The following is a 2,370-nucleotide window of genomic DNA, read 5'->3' on the forward strand; positions in this document are numbered from 1 at the left end:
CCGGCCTCCGAGACCACTGCCTCAGCCACAGAACCACGGTCCGCCTTCGGGCGGCGCCGTGGCTCCGCAGCCAGGCTACGGCGGACGTCCGCAAGGCCAGCAGGCCCCTGGAAGCTTTGGACCCGGCAGCGTCATCTCACCTGCCGCCCAAGGCGTCCCGCACCACCTGCAGCAGCAGCAGCAGCAACAACAACAACAGCAGCAGCAGATGGCATCGCCACAGGCGCTCAAGCAACAGCAGCAGCAGCAACAGCAGCTCGAGCTCCAAAAGAACCTCTCGGCCGTCTCGCAGCAGGTCAACTCGCAGCCGCTGGCGCCGCGCAACCCGGTCTCGTCGAAGCGCAAGATCGGGCTCAACGACTTCAACTTCCTCGCCGTGCTCGGCAAGGGCAACTTCGGCAAGGTCATGCTGGCCGAGGAGAAGCGCTCGGGCAACCTGTACGCGATCAAGGTGCTCAAGAAGGAGTTCATCATCGAAAACGACGAGGTCGAGAGCACCAAGTCCGAGAAGCGCGTCTTCCTCGCCGCCGCCCGCGAGCGCCACCCGTTCTTGCTCGGCCTGCACTCGTGCTTCCAGACAGAGACCCGAGTCTACTTTGTCATGGAGTACGTCAGCGGCGGAGATTTGATGCTCCACATCCAGCGCGAGCAGTTTACCCCGCGCCGCGCCAAGTTCTACGCCGCCGAGGTGTTGCTGGCGCTCGAGTACTTTCACAAGCAGGGCATCATCTACCGCGACCTCAAGCTCGACAACATCCTCCTCACCCTCGACGGCCACGTCAAGGTGGCCGACTACGGCCTGTGCAAGGAGGAGATGTGGTACGGCAACACCACCAGCACCTTTTGCGGCACGCCCGAGTTTATGGCGCCCGAGGTGAGTCCCCCGACGTCGGCCCCGCTCGCATCACGTTCGAGGCGCCTCGAGCACCTGCCCTTCCCGAGGCTCCTCTCTGACGCCTTCCGCCCTCTGCTTTTGACCCCGTATCGGCCTCGCCCCCTTCGCCCACGCTCTCGCCCCCGTCACAGATCCTGCTCGAGCAGCGCTACGGCCGCGCCGTCGACTGGTGGGCGTTTGGTATCCTCATCTACGAGATGCTCCTCGGCCAGGCGCCCTTCCGCGGCGACGACGAGGACGAGATCTTTGACGCCATCCTCGAGGACGAGCCCCTCTACCCGATCCACATGCCAAAGGACTCGGTCTCGATCCTGGAAAAGGTGGGTCCGCACGCGCCCCAGCAACGGCACAGCGTTCATCGACAGCCCCGACTGACTTGCCATTGCCCCTCCGCTGCGACCGCCGTCCTTTCTCGCAGCTGCTGACGCGAGACCCCGCGCGCCGCCTCGGGTCCGGACCCACCGACGCCGAGGAGATCAAGGCGCATCCCTTCTTCCGAGACGTCAATTGGGACGACATGTTCCACAAGCGCGTCCCGCCGCCCTTTTGCCCGACGCTCAAGAACCCCAGCGACACGAGCTGGTTCGACACCGAGGTGAGCCTCACACGTGTCTTGTGCCGCGTCGCTGTCGCCGTCGCCCGTCGTCGAGTGCGTCTCATTGCTGACCCGCCCTCGTCGCGTCCAATGCGCTGCGTCCTCCCTCTCCCCGCCAGTTCACGAGCGAGAAGCCCACCCTCACGCCCGTCCACAGCGTGCTCTCGGCGCAGGACCAGGCCGAGTTCAAGTCGTTCTCCTGGTGAGTGCCTGCCGCCTCGCCACCGCGTCCGCCCATCGCGTTTTCGTCCCTCTCGACCGCCTTCTCACCTGCGTCTTGCGGCTCTGCATTCTTGTCCGCGATTGCTCCGCTGTTCGCCCCTTTGCCCCCAACAGGACCGCACCGCACGTCATGTGAGCTCACCCGCCCGCTCGCCCGTCCCGGCGGCCCCGCGATGCCAGCACGCGCCCGCCCTTGCTCGTACATCCCGCCCCCCCTCAGTCACCACCGATGTCGCCGGCTCGCGTCGGTCGTGCCACCGCCCCACTCCAGCCCCACTTGACGACCGCGGCGACGACTACATGAAGAGAGCGCCTCGTACTGTAGAGATAAAGAATGCCACGACGACCAGCTACCGAACCGAAACTCATCTGCCCAGCCGCCCGCCGTCGCCTGACGAGATCCAGAGCACCGTCGCTCGCTTGCGGTGCCCGCGCGGCGTGAAAAATGCCGAGTCACACGTGCCAGCCTGAGAGGGCTGGGCCTGCTATCTTGCAAGCTCGATTCACTTTTGCACCAACCTCGATAAATCGGACTTGCATATGTGAGGGGCTGTCACAGCCCTGGCCCAATCGGGGCTGAGCGGCGCGGGCCAGCAGGGCAGAGGATTTCCGGAGCCGAGGTGAATTCACTCCGCGCGGCCGCGGAGAGGAGTTAGGG

At 65.4% G+C, this 2,370-nt stretch overlaps 1 protein-coding gene across 1 annotated transcript in view; it reads left to right on the top strand.

Moving 5' to 3' along the window:
• Positions 1 to 1,848, top strand: part of PFL1_06772 (uncharacterized protein) — a gene marked incomplete at both ends in the record, with an annotated part of 5,365 nt that extends 3,517 nt beyond the window's left edge. Inside the window, 5 exons of the mRNA XM_007884318.1 lie at positions 32 to 874; positions 1,027 to 1,215; positions 1,314 to 1,490; positions 1,610 to 1,692; positions 1,827 to 1,848. Coding sequence (XP_007882509.1) covers positions 32 to 874; positions 1,027 to 1,215; positions 1,314 to 1,490; positions 1,610 to 1,692; positions 1,827 to 1,848 — 1,314 coding nt within the window. The remainder of the gene's footprint in view (positions 1 to 31; positions 875 to 1,026; positions 1,216 to 1,313; positions 1,491 to 1,609; positions 1,693 to 1,826) is intronic.
• Positions 1,849 to 2,370: the final 522 nt, after the last annotated feature.

This window comes from Pseudozyma flocculosa, assembly GCF_000417875.1.
Source record: "Pseudozyma flocculosa PF-1 unplaced genomic scaffold scaffold00030, whole genome shotgun sequence".
Lineage (NCBI taxonomy): Eukaryota > Fungi > Basidiomycota > Ustilaginomycetes > Ustilaginales > Ustilaginaceae > Pseudozyma > Pseudozyma flocculosa.